This window comes from Saccoglossus kowalevskii, chromosome 4, assembly GCF_978046115.1.
Source record: "Saccoglossus kowalevskii chromosome 4, keSacKowa6.1, whole genome shotgun sequence".
Taxonomy (NCBI): domain Eukaryota; kingdom Metazoa; phylum Hemichordata; class Enteropneusta; family Harrimaniidae; genus Saccoglossus; species Saccoglossus kowalevskii.
This window is the reverse complement of record NC_140644.1, coordinates 39,986,578-39,998,916: the sequence shown is the minus strand read 5'-3', so window position 1 is coordinate 39,998,916 and position 12,339 is coordinate 39,986,578. Positions and strand designations below refer to the sequence as shown.

The 12,339-nt window shown below is 32.8% G+C and overlaps 1 protein-coding gene across 13 annotated transcripts in view; it reads right to left on the bottom strand.

Annotated features, from left to right (window-relative positions):
• LOC100374908 (C-Jun-amino-terminal kinase-interacting protein 4-like) overlaps positions 1-12,339 on the bottom strand; it is a 90,342-nt gene that overhangs the window by 43,428 nt on the left and 34,575 nt on the right. For 11 of the 13 annotated variants that reach the window (XM_085498105.1, XM_085498107.1, XM_085498111.1 and 8 more), the window contains exons 4-5: positions 11,046-11,128; positions 491-771 (exon numbers count right to left, since the gene is read on the bottom strand). In XM_085498105.1, the coding sequence (XP_085354231.1) occupies positions 491-771; positions 11,046-11,128 (364 nt within the window). The remainder of the gene's footprint in view (positions 1-490; positions 772-11,045; positions 11,129-12,339) is intronic. The other 2 variants (XM_085498106.1, XM_085498116.1) reach the window with 1 other exon arrangement.

Below are 12,339 nucleotides of genomic sequence, written 5' to 3'. Positions count from 1 at the left end.
GAAAACTATTATACTGAAACTTGTCTAAATTATTTTTCAAAATTTAACAATATTGTGATTCATATCTAATAGTAATACCTGATTTTTTTACCCCATGTCACCAAGCAAAATTTTTAGCTGTGAAGAAATAATTCATACAGTGTATTTCAAAAAATAGCTGGTGACCCTTTTTTTTTTTTTGGTATCTTGATTGCATGAATCCATAACAATGGAAGTATGACGAACATGACATAAAATCTTAAATTTGGTTTGAACAATTCTAATTGTTAGCAAGTGATTGGCAAGGTGAGTTTGAATCTCTCTTGTCAAACTACTTTGGGTGAGACACTGAAAAAAACAGTGCATCATTAATTTCCTATCTTTTTTTTTTTTTTTTTTTCGTCTTCTCATATGAAGTACAACTATGGTGTTATCAGTATTTGCTCAATGGTTTCAGAGAAAATCCAATTCATACCTGAACGTTTCACAGATTAATGACTGTATAACATACATGTACCTGTAGCAGCACTGGATGTAGCAACAGTGGCCTGTGTCTCAATACTTTTACTTCCAGTATCTTTATCTAAATTACTGTCCAGATTAGCTTTGATAGCAGCAGGAATTGTCATCTCTTGTAGTAAACTGTCATTATTAGATTTGTCTTCATTGTCATGTAAGGAAGTCATCTCGGCATAGGATTCTATCAAATTACTGTCTTTAGTTGGGCCAGTGATGTCAGATTGAATATCGTGGATTGGTGATATCGGGCGGTGTGGGTGTTGGATATTTAACCTGAAAATGAAAAGTATGTTCCACACGGTCTCATATATGTATTTGTTGTGGACATTCAATTTATTGAACAAGATCAAAAACTGTTTTTGGTTCAAAAGTGTTATATATTGTTGTTGTTTTTTTTACAAAAAATGAATAATGTTTGAATATCGTCTGAAAAAATAAACCTTTTGGGAAAATCTGTGTTAAAGTATTGTTACATAAATAATAAATAAAATTAGTCAGAATTTCTAATAATTGGTGAGAACCAATTTAATAACATTATTTAGAGATGGTAATAAACAACTATCCATCTTTTTTAATTAGTTATTGGTATGCAAATTAGTCTATATGTTTGTTTTAATGATCTGAAATGAAATTTTCAAATGAATTTCATTGTTGGATTTGATTTGTTATTAATTTTAAATTAATGTGCTTAAAATGACATTAAAACTATTTGAAGGTAAAATATTTTCAGGAAATCAGTACCGTTAAAATCCTGCCAGGTGACCAGACACCACAACAGGATGTATGGGAGGGCCTCTATACCTACCTCTTACCATGTGCTCCATACTTTGACAGACGAGTTGTTAGCCAGCAAGGGGCAATTGTCTGAGAAATACAATGTAGTATTATCTACCACACTATCGAAGTGTTGAAATTGTTGATTATTACTCAAGTTGCTAATTAACCAATCAAAATGCTGGATGGTGTCCACGAGTTCAAATTACTTTGGTTCATTTAAATATGTTAATGACAGGTCACCGACTTCATGGTGAACGAACCCCGGAAGAGATTTACCGATAATGTAGTGCAATCTTTTGGCTTTGATTACCACGGGAAAACGACATGACTTTTTTTTTAAATCAAGAAATTGGTTGTTTTCGAAAGATAAACTGAGCATTGAAAAAGCATTTAACAGTTTTTCGGTGATAACAGCTCATTGTCGAAAACTTGCGACACGCAGACGTATTGACAAATGTTGTTGCAAGAACAAAAGCAGTTTCACTGCGTGTTTGACATCCTAACACGACTGAACAATAAAGAGGTGTGAATATTTTTAGGCATGTTGTTGAAACAAATGAATAGGATTAGAAACAATGTACCAGCTGGTTGAAACAAAGTCGGTCACGGTCTTGTTGAATCGGGGTGCGGTTAGTAATAGGTACTTTTCATGTTTTCATGAGAACTCTTTAACACTGAAGCCGAAAACGAGGATTTTAACGGTAACTATGATTGGCAAATGTTTTCCTTATTACATACTTTGCTATGCATACGAGTTGTGGCTGGATGCTACTTATATCACCTATTTTCACAACGAATTTTCCGAAAGGTTGATTTCATTTTTTTAAATATCACTTCTGTGTTTATATCGCAATCACATGGCAGAGTAAGGTGGATTGGTTTTCAACAAAATGGGTTACAGTAGTATTAGCAATTTCATATTAAGGTAGAGATGCAGTTTATTTGTGAATTTCAATCAAAAATAGTTTTTTTCGTTTTTTATATAGATTTTTATCTAAAGAACATTCTGTGAAAATTTGACCAATGAATTCTTATTGGAACACCGTTAAAATTGCTGTTTATTTTCTGGTTAAAAATTAAAAACACTCACACGTGGCAATGTTTATGTCCAATTGCCTAATTTGCATGAGTAACCAAATAACAGGACCTTTGATTGACAATATGCAAATCGAGATTGTACGGGTCATAGTTCATTCAATTCACGCGCATGTGCAATTATTCTCAAATCAGTTCTCGCTCGCTAGCAAACCAAACATTATATTTCCTCAGTGTTTTTTCCTAATTTTTATCATTACATTATGCGTGGTGTGAAAAGAAAGAGAGGTAGAAAGAAGATTCAGATGATTTCTATGTCGAAAGAGGCAAAAGCTACACTGAAGGCATCAGCCCACCGAACGAAAAACAAAATTGATGTGAGCGTCCAAACATGACTTTCCCTGAAGGCATGAATCCGAGTTTCTGATTGACTGAGAGATTTTATTTTTAAATAATTGTTCTCAAAAAATAAACTGAGCATGTGAAGAATAATTTAACATTGTTTACAGTGATAACTGCTCATTGTCGAAACGAAGCTTACCCATTCATGCTAGTCACACTAAACATCATACTCTTGAATAGGAGTCAATGACTACGGTAAAACTTAGACTCTATTTTAGGCATCAGGAATGATTGAAATATCCGAAAATGACGCCAAAATACACCTTAAAAGTCCCATTTTATTTTTTTTCTAAATCCCATCCTGAATTTACGGCAGAATCTGGTCCCTCAAATAAGGGACACGTGAGCTTTGATTCTAACCGGATATATTGCACTGGGTCGGGGAGATACAAACTTTTGTGTATCTTTTGTCCAATGGATACCTCTACTACGATCATTCGCAAGTTTTGCTAGGTGGTGCGAGACAGCTTTGTTTGCAACCGGACGAACTCCGTTTAATTCAATGAAGCAAACAACTGACAATGCTAAAATAAATTGCAGAGGTACGCTAAAATTAATTGAAAACAACCAAATAATTTCAATGAAAAATAAATCACAGAGAGAGGTAACTTGATACATTACGGTAACAACTCTTTTGACGCGCTGACCGCTTCTCCGCGTCTGATGTTTTGCTTTCCTTGTCATAATACTTACTGATTGATGATTTTGTTTTGATTTTTGAGTTTTTTAGCTTGCAACACGGCCACGACCTTTGCTTTTTCCGTGAAAAATGGGGAAGTTTACGTAAATTTGATGGACATTCCATTTTTTTTAAACTAACGAAGCACACTGTTTAGCACTACTATTTTTTTCATTTGCCGATTTCTATTCTGAAAAATTCGACCGCTCGAAAATGCACCTTAATTTTGCACTCTTAAAACATGTCAGATTTCCAACACTAATTATTTAAAAACGGTCGAAATTTTAAAACTTTTACGTCAGGAGCTGGAGCTCTCTTCTTGCAGGCGACCGCCGCCGGTAGTACAACAGCATGTTTTGTACGTACATCCGTGCGCTGATTGTCTGCGACTGTCTTAGAAAATCCCTGAATAAGGCGTTGCCAAAATCGGAAAAATAAAAAAATGCCTCCTTAAAAAACGAACATAATTCAAATATTTCTTTTAACAAATATGTTGCAGTGGGAAAAATGGGATTGGAAACGATGAACAAAACTTCTGTGCCTCGCGTTTCGATTCTAGGATTACGCGATTATTCATTATTGTGCGTTCGATTCCTGGAGTTGGTTCTCAATACTACATAAAAATCATCAAGGATAAATAATTTAATATCCCACTTTGTACTCTTCACGGTAAACCATAGGCTCTGAAATACTCGTAGATTTTTTATTGAAAATACATCGAAGAGAAGCCATGTTGTTTTGATTGTGATAAAAGGTCACCTTCCTAGGACCGCCCCCTGTTTAATAATTCATGAGATGACGTCATATTTACTGGGCATTGCCACGTGTTTTTACCGACCCCATCAAAACACTGGTATGAATGACGTGTTTCTGATTTATATATTCAAGAGCAGTTGTTCTGGTCTAACGATTTTACATAAAATGTCTATGTATATACGTCAACTTTCAATTTCAATAGTCTAGATAGTATGACAAAGTATGACAAAGCAGTAATGCCCGGTTTAACGCGCAAATATGCAAATTAGCCTTTTTCTCGTCTTCTATTTTTGGTGAATTCTTGGGTTTTAAATTAAAATAGCTGATAGACGCTTTGGCCATTTGCCTCGAAATTTTCACACATTATTGACAAGGTGTTCCCCCTTCACAATGCGTCCGGACAGTTTATTACGGCGAGTGGAACAAAAATAACAAGTCCGCAATTAACATGGTAATATAAATTATGCAAAAATAGAAAAGAGTGAACTTTGAGGTCATGCTGTGCGACTTTGAAAGTCGTTAGAGAGATTAGTGGACGCATTTGAATTAGTAGTATACCAAGGTATCCAGTGATGTAATTTTACCAACAAATGGACTTGAAGTTTTTAAGCTAATTTTTTTTAAACCACTTTTGTCCAAAAAAAGCATATTTTTGACCCAAAATCAAAAACGCATTCTGGATATTTAAAATAAAGACAAGTTTTACAAAGTTTGTATAATAAGCTTTCAGAAAATATATAACATGTTGGATATATAATACCATCTTCATTGTCTAATTACTCAATTAAAAAGCAAGCCAAATAAACTGCATCTCTACCTTAAGACAAGCTTTAACAATGCTTTGTCCCAGTTCTGTATTTAATGTCAAATTCTATCACTAGCAATGATACAGAAGTGTGGCTAAATATTGCTGTGATGCAATCAGTCATTGCTGGCAATGTACTGCAATGGACTGTGTATATTTGGTTGAATCACTAAAATATATAATGTTCAACCGTAATTCAGTATGTAGTATTGTACTAAGTATGAAATTATGCAAGTCATCTCAGAAAAACAGTTGTTAAAATGTTGTACGTCTGTAACCCAGTATGGATGATCCTGATAAAAAGATCTGCTCATCTACGAAAAATGATTCCAAACATATTACCTGCTATTTTAGGATTTTAGACAAAATGACTATCAATTTGACACAAAATCACACAAGCTATGGTATAACCTATGAGTATAGTAATTATGTGCAAACTTCCAACTGAATTAGGTAATATACATGTATTATGGAAGATTTAGCATCATGAAAATATGAAAAAATTGCCACAATTTGGCTATTTTTGTTTGAATCTCGAAAAAATATATGACATGCACCTATAACCCAATACGCATGATCATGACACAAAATTTGAATAAAATTGCCCTGTTCAACTACACGGAAAAGCCCTGGACACGTATAAGAATTTAACAATTTTGAGGACCAAATGGCAACCAGTCAGCCATACTTGATCAAATGGTAATAAAAATTAATAGTTCCTTAAAATCTTATAAATCATTTTGATTACAAAAATACACATAGTGTGAATATAACAAGCAGCCTCTCGGCTGAGATAGCTCCGCTGTTTGCAATGCACATTTCAATTATAGAACAGAAGATATCATTAGAAAATGAACAATATGCATAGTATCAATGCAATGGGACTTGCTGTTTTCAACAAAAATTAAACAAGCAGCCTATCGGCTGAGATAGCTCCGCTGTTAGCAATGCACATTTCAATTAAAGAACTGAAGACATCATTAGAAAATGAACAATATGAATAGTATCAAAGCAATCGGACTTACAGTTTTTAACAAGAAGTCGAAAATATCACTTTTTACCAAAAATTACAAAAATATTCACCAAAATAAATTAATTAGAGAATTGAAGATATCATCACAAAACGAACAAATCTGAGAGAGGTCCACATGTAGTACCTATAGATGTAATATCAAAGCAATCGGACTTACAGTTTTCAACAAGAAGTCGAAAATATCAGTTTTTACCAAAAATGACAAAAATATTCACCAAAATTAGAGAATTAAAGATATCATTACAAAATGAACAAATCTGAGAGAGGTCCACATGTAGTACCTATATATGTAATATCAAAGCAATTGCACTTGCGGTTTTTAACAAGAAGTCGAAAATATCAGTTTTTACCAAAAATGACAAAAATATTCACCAAAATTAGAGAATTGAAGATATCATCACGAAATGAACAAATCTGAGAGAGGTCCACATGTAGTACCTATATATGTAGTATCAAAGCAATTGGACTTGCGGTTTTTAACAAGAAGTCGAAAATATCAGTTTTTACCAAAAATGACAAAAATATTCACCAAAATTAAAGAATTAAAGATATCATTACAAAATTAACAAATCTGAGAGAGGTCCACATGTAGTACCTATAAATGTAATATCAAAGCAATTGCACTTGCGGTTTTTAACAAGAAGTCGAAAATATCAGTTTTTACCAAAAATGACAAAAATATTCACCAAAATTAGAGAATTAAAGATATCATTACAAAATGAACAAATCTGAGAGAGGTCCACATGTAGTACCTATATATGTAATATCAAAGCAATTGCACTTGCGGTTTTTAACAAGAAGTCGAAAATATCAGTTTTTACCAAAAATGACAAAAATATTCACCAAAATTAGAGAATTGAAGATATCATCACGAAATGAACAAATCTGAGAGAGGTCCACATGTAGTACCTATATATGTAGTATCAAAGCAATTGGACTTGCGGTTTTTAACAAGAAGTCGAAAATATCAGTTTTTACCAAAAATGACAAAAATATTCACCAAAATTAAAGAATTAAAGATATCATTACAAAATTAACAAATCTGAGAGAGGTCCACATGTAGTACCTATAAATGTAATATCAAAGCAATTGCACTTGCGGTTTTTAACAAGAAGTCGAAAATATCAGTTTTTACCAAAAATGACAAAAATATTCACCAAAATTAGAGAATTAAAGATATCAACATGAAATGAACAAACCTAAGAGAGGTCTACCCAAGGTACATATACACCAAGTATCAAAGCATTTAGGCTTGTAGTTTTCAAGAAGAAGTCGAAAAAGTAAAACATTGACACGGACGACGGACGACGGACGACGACGGACGACGACGACGGACAATCACTCATATGATAAGCTCCGCTCGACAAAGTCGACAGCGGAGCTAAAGATGTGATGTACAAACACAGCAAACTGCTTAGTATAGAATCAAACTTGATAGTTGCTATAGTAACCATGGGTATGGTGCCTGAATTTAATAGACTATATTTAAAATCAGGTTATCAGTCATTATTTTTAGACTATAGAAGGTAGTATTACTGTGTGGTATTTACATGCTATGGCTCATATTTCTTAAAATGCATGGAAATAGAGTATAATTATGTTTTCATTTTTAATATGATTCAAACCCGTGTGAGGTTATTAATTAATGAAGAGGCCAAATTTGTTATTGTTGATTCTATAGACTGTAGACGGAACTTTTTAACCCAGTAATTATTGGTATGAAATTTGTTACTAACCTATACTAATACCAAATTTTGTTTTAACTAATATTATTAACATGATTCTTAAACTTGAATGTATCAAGCTATGTACCGGATTCTGCAGTAAATTCGCTCAGGGTCGTTAAACGGCAGTTCGGGTTTTTAAAAAAATAAAATGCGATCAAGAAACCGTCCGGGGCGATTTTTCGGCAGTTTTTTAAGGTGTTATTTCAATCTTTACTTATGCCTAAAAGTTTCGCCGTAGTCATTGACGCCTATTTGAGAGTATTGACGTTTGTTTCGACAGTGAGCTGTTATCGCTGTAAATATTCTTCAAATGCTCAGTTTATCTTTTGAAAACAACTAATTTTATTATTTAAAAACAAATCATGCTGCTTTCCCATCAAAATCCAGACTAAAAGATCGTACAACAACATAGGCAAATCTCTTCCGTGCTGTGTTGAATAACATTAACATATTTAAATGTGATATGGTAATTTGAACATGTTGGGATCATCCATTGTTTTCATTGGTTAATTAGCGTCAGGTCAAAGAACACCATCTCAGGTCAAAACATCATGGCGGATATTCATTTCTACAGCATCGAGCGTTGAAAATACAATCGGAATCATTCGCTTACGATGAAATGAGTTGAAATTTATTTGCATTTCATAACAATTCAACAAATTTATTTTTTGCACGTTATTATAATCATTACTAGGTAATAATCAACAATTATAAAACGCAGCATTACCGGATTGCGCTACCGCGATAATTTGCTACTAAGCAATGCAGTTGGGTTCGTTTTTATTTGAAAGTTCTTTTAGAATATACTTTCGTTACTCATAAAATGAAACAGAACAATTGTATTTGCCGCAAAAGGTTTGTTAATGTGATTTTTTTTGGAGAAAGATGCACAGTCTACTTTTTAATCCAGCTAGAAAAAAAATGTATACAATTTCAGATTAGCTCCTGCAATAATTTTCTTTCGTTTTGGGTAGTCCAACTGCCGGTGTTGAAAATCTGCGTAGGTGGATTTTTCAATGAAAATATAAGGCCCATAAAAATATTTGATGATAATGTTTTGAAAATTTGAACCCCGTGAAACCACCCAGGATGGTTTTTCGAATAGGCGAATTTACGGCAGAATCCGGTAATTTATTTAACAAGATGTGTATTCTGTTATTTACAAGGCTTTGTATTTAGGTACAAGTTTTATGCAGCTCCTATTCTTAGTACATTAGTGAGCCTCTGTTATAAAATGGCAGCAATAAACAAATAAATGAATAAATAATGGGACCTGTTTTTGACTAAGAAATAATTACTCTTTTAGTGCAAAAGTAGTACTTATGATGTGCATGCAGCACCTCTCTATCACTGTGCTAACACGAGTTATCCCCTTGGGTTAAATCATGAGTGTATGTGTAAGATGAAGACCAGATTACACTATAAAACTACATGATGATACAGCTTCTTGTTCTTGGCAAAATAGATGTTTTTTTAAACTAAATGTGTGAACCATGAATACATAAAATATTCAATGAGTGACTGTGTGATTTCATATTTATTAAACAAGTGTAGTTATTTTCATATGTTCCAAGCTACATGACTACTAAATTACCTATTCACGAATTTTGATATTTTATTTATTACATGTGTGTATGTGATAAATCTAGAACATGATTTTACTAGTCAGGCAAAATTCAAGCAAAACTCATCAAGATGAGAATACATGAGAAGGCACGTTATAAATAGCCATGTAAGTCTTCCAAATAACTGACAATCACAGGTTCATTCAAATCGAAGATTGATTGTAACTGTTAGTATGACAATATATCCATTCAAAGCAGACAACCTAGTTTCAACATTTTTTTTTTTAATCAGTGCCTAACAATCATTTGAAGCATTCGGCTAAAAAAAATCTCGAGGTTCAACTGCAATAAGATTTTGCCCTGAATTAGCACTACCTTTCTAAATGAGTGAGTGATCAAGGGCACTGTACCAACTCAACAATAAATGAATCAGGTCTAAATTTTAGCTCTTGTTCAACCGTTGTTCAGCCACAATGGTACACTGGATTAACCCATTGGTATAAATCGTAATCATGAGTAGACCATACAAATACATTTACAATTACACACTGGTGCAATCCGGTTTTATCAAATGATGGGAAACACTATATAGAGCAGGTGGCAGGTATTTGATTTCATTCTTATTACAAAGTTAGCACAAACACAAATTACACACTGGTAAAATAACCAAATCAGAAGCAGTTGAACAAAGAGAAAAGCACTGAGAATGCAGTTCCCATTTGTATTTAACGCAAAAGTCCATCACTAGCAGTGATCCAGGATTATGGAGGTATTATAAAGTGATGTGATCAGTCATTGATGGCAATGTATGGTAATGGGAAGAGATTATTTGGTTCAATCTAATGTGCAACTAAATTCCAGAATGTAAAATCATTAAACTAAGAAATCGATGTTACTAGTGATGCTGGAAAGTGTTCAAAATAAATATGATGTGCAAATGTAACTAAATATTCATGATCCTATTATTATCTCTGAAAAACGGCTCAAGGCACATTACAGACAGGCTATTTTAGACAAAATGGCCTTTAAATTACAAATTTGATTGAATTCCAAAATAACACAATCTATGAGTAAGTAGAGTACTTGCATGCAAACCTTCAACTGAATCATGTGATACATTAGTGAGGAATCGGCCATGACATGAATAAAAACACAATGGCAACCAGTCAGCCATTTTTCTACCAATCTTGCAGGGGGAAAAAATGAAATGCACCTGTATCTCAATATGCACGATTCTGATACAAAGTTTGCTTTGTATGAGAATTTTAAACAAAATGATCGTCAATTTAACAAATTTGATCAAATCACAAAATAATACAACCTAAAGCAATACAACTGAATCAGGTAATATATTACTGAGGAATTGGCATGGACATAAATAACAACAAATTACTACCAGTCAACCATTTTTGTTAAATCTAAACATTTTTCAGTTTTAGAATTTAGCAAGTCAGATAATTTACATGCATATGTGAGTCATCATGCATAATTTTTGTCTTGCATGTGATTGGTCAAAGCCTGTCTGAGAAATGGTTCCGTACAGAAACTTAAATTAATAATCTCCTATTTTGGACTTCATCAAAACAAAATAAAATAGAAAATTGACAACACTTAACTTTATATACCAAACAGCGGTAACAATCAGGGTGTAATAAATACATTTCACAATGAATTCTGAAATTATTCAACCTTCACAAGAAACACATTTAATGCATATAATGACTATAGCTCTGTGCTATGTCTCCAATTGACATGTAAGCTGACTTACTTGAATAATCTTGGGCTTCCAACGATGTCTGTTTGTCCCGCTAGTTTTGTCTTTTCAATGTGATCCATATACATTTTCATCATCTATAAAACAATCAATAAATAATTAGTATTACCTCAAAAATATTACAAATATTTCAATGTTTAAAGAAAAATTCTGAGAGAATTGTTAACCAATGAATATTATAAGAAAATATAAAAATATTTATTATCTAGTCAGGGTGCGAGTCAGTACAAAAAGGGTCACTCATAATTTTTGTTTCTGGTGAAAATATTGTATAAATAACAAGCAGCCTATCGGCTGAGATAGCTCCGCTGTTAGCAATGCACATTTCAATTAAAGAACTGAAGACATCATTAGAAAATGAACAATATGAATAGTATCAAAGCAATCGGACTTACAGTTTTTAACAAGAAGTCGAAAATATCACTTTTTACCAAAAATTACAAAAATATTCACCGAAATAAATTAATTAGAAAATTGAAGATATCATCACAAAATGAACAAATCTGAGAGAGGTCCACATGTAGTACCTATATATGTAATATCAAAGCAATCGGACTTATAGTTTTCAACAAGAAGTCGAAAATATCACTTTTTACCAAAAATGGCAAAAATATTCACCAAAATTAGAGAACTGAAGATATCATCACAAAATGAACAATCTGAGAAAGGTCTACATGTAGTATCTATATATGTAATATCAAAGCAATTGAACTATTGATTTTTAACAAGAAGTTGAAAATATCACTTTTTACCAAAAATTACAAAAATATTCACCAAAATTAGAGAATTGAAGATATCATCACAAAATGAACAAATCTGAGAAAGGTCCACGTGTAGTACCTATATATGTAGTATCAAAGCAATTGGACTTGCGGTTTTTAACAAGAAGTCGAAAATATCACTTTTTACCAAAAATGACAAAAATATTCACCAAAATTAGAGAATTAAAGATATCATTACAAAATGAACAAATCTGAGAGAGGTCCACATGTAGTACCTATATATGTAATATCAAAGTAATTGCACTTGCGGTTTTTAACAAGAAGTCGAAAATATCACTTTTTACCAAAAATGACAAAAATATTCACCAAAATTAGAGAATTGAAGATATCAACATGAAATGAACAAACCTAAGAGAGGTCTACCCAAGGTACATATACACCAAGTATCAAAGCATTCAGGCTTGTAGTTTTCAAGAAGAAGTCGAAAAAGTAAAACATTGACACGGACGACGACGGACAATCACTCATATGATAAGCTCCGCTCGACAAAGTCGACAGCGGAGCTA